We start from the raw sequence: 1,626 nt of genomic DNA, 5'->3' as shown, positions 1-1,626 counted from the left end.
AATTACTAAATTCAGGGAAGTTTTTATATTTTCATCAGTACAGACTTGCATCTAATTCAAGTTATCATTTCTCTTAATTTAAAAAGACATTGCCAAGGTTTTGTGGTTTTTTGGGTTTTTTTTCATAAAAAGAACTCCACAAGCCACTGCTTAGAATTATCTTTTAACAGTTTGAAAACGGCATCCTCAAAGGAACAATCTGAGATCTGCACTAATACTTTAAAAAAGTATTGAATACTACTTCACTGCTTGCCATTTATCAGTTTTTACTGATAGTCTTCTCTCTCTCTACATGCATTTATTAATACAATTGTACAAAAGCAGAGATAGATATGAACCCAATCTTTGGATCGTAAGTCCCTGCATGTTAGAATTCAGAGGAGCTCTGTTATCAGCACCTATCTGACTCCTCATGTGCTGGTATGAACTACCACTCCAACCCAGAACAACCTTGGCCTTCAGGGTTCAAAATGTGTATCTGATCATCACAGCTTGGGTTTTTCTGTAGAAAAAAACTGCTGAATGGATTCAAGTGAGCTGGGGGTGGCGACACTGCCAAAAAGTAAAATATTGACCAAACCTTGACAGTGTCCTTTTAGATTTCAGACTTTTTAGAACCCAACTGTAACTAGTGAAATTAATGGAACACTTGCAAATAAAACTATAGAAAAAAGTTTATTTCAAATGTCAAGCATTGACAAGTAATTTTATATTAACACCAAATGTTAAAGAATAGGCTATACAGCAAAGTTTTAATAACAATATTAAATTACAAGATTTGAACCTTTTAATTATTATTACTTCTCTTCTCAACATTACATATTTGGCTTTGAAAAACATGGAACTGATGCCTTAAGCCTTATTTTCATATTCCACTTCCCCGCAGTCTAGATTTCTTTTTTTCTTGGTGTTTTGTTGCTTGTTTGTTGGTTGTTTTTTTTGTCATATTCAACCATTATGGAAGCAAGTTTATTTAAAAGCCAGTTTTTGTTTTTGAAAATACCTAAAAATATTTTTTTTCATTTTAAATGTTTTGTGTTTTTTTTTCTTATAAAACATGTCACATCTTGATGCAATTGATGCCAAGTGTGCTTAAGTCAATATGAACCAAGGGACTAACAACGGTGGCTGCAGAAACTGGTGTGTTGCCTGTACAACGACTTCAGTTAGATTACAGTACTTCCATGTTAGCTGTGCATGTCAGTCACGCTTCATCTTGAACTTGTGTAGAAAACGGTGTTGTGTTTTGAACTAAGCATTTATTACAATCCAAGATGAACTCCACAAATATAAGAATTCTTGGCTGAAAGAAAAGTCTTCAAGATACTGGATGCCTCTCACCACTTTGACAATAAACGCACAAGAAAACCATTGTGTAAGGCACTCAAAAGGTTCTTATCAATCACGAGAGATCAGTCACACTGACATTCATTCCCATGCCAGGACTCACGTAAGGTACTGCATGCACTGCTTTTGGAAATTCTGGAGTCATAACACGTCCATTTTCTCCAGTACTTCCTGTAATTGACAGCCTTGCCTTGCTCCTCATGGCATCATTCAAGGTCATCTTAAGAAAAAGAAAAAAAATTAAAATGATACATTACAGAAATTCAGTGTTTGAGACAC

General features: G+C 34.6%; 1 protein-coding gene across 1 annotated transcript in view; it reads right to left on the bottom strand.

The window, feature by feature from the left end:
• Positions 1 to 369: 369 nt before the first annotated feature.
• Positions 370 to 1,626, bottom strand: part of GRIA2 (glutamate receptor, ionotropic, AMPA 2) — a 45,934-nt gene continuing 44,677 nt past the window's right edge. Inside the window, exon 16 of the mRNA XM_009995991.1 lies at positions 370 to 1,567. Within this exon, the coding sequence (XP_009994293.1) occupies positions 1,403 to 1,567 (165 nt within the window). The 3' untranslated portion in view covers positions 370 to 1,402. The remainder of the gene's footprint in view (positions 1,568 to 1,626) is intronic.

The sequence above is a fragment of the Chaetura pelagica genome, unplaced genomic scaffold, assembly GCF_000747805.2.
Source record: "Chaetura pelagica isolate M959 unplaced genomic scaffold, ChaPel_1.0 scaffold142, whole genome shotgun sequence".
NCBI classification, from domain to species: Eukaryota; Metazoa; Chordata; class Aves; order Apodiformes; family Apodidae; genus Chaetura; species Chaetura pelagica.
The sequence above is the reverse complement of the archived record's forward strand: the minus strand, read 5'-3'. Positions and strand labels throughout refer to the sequence as shown.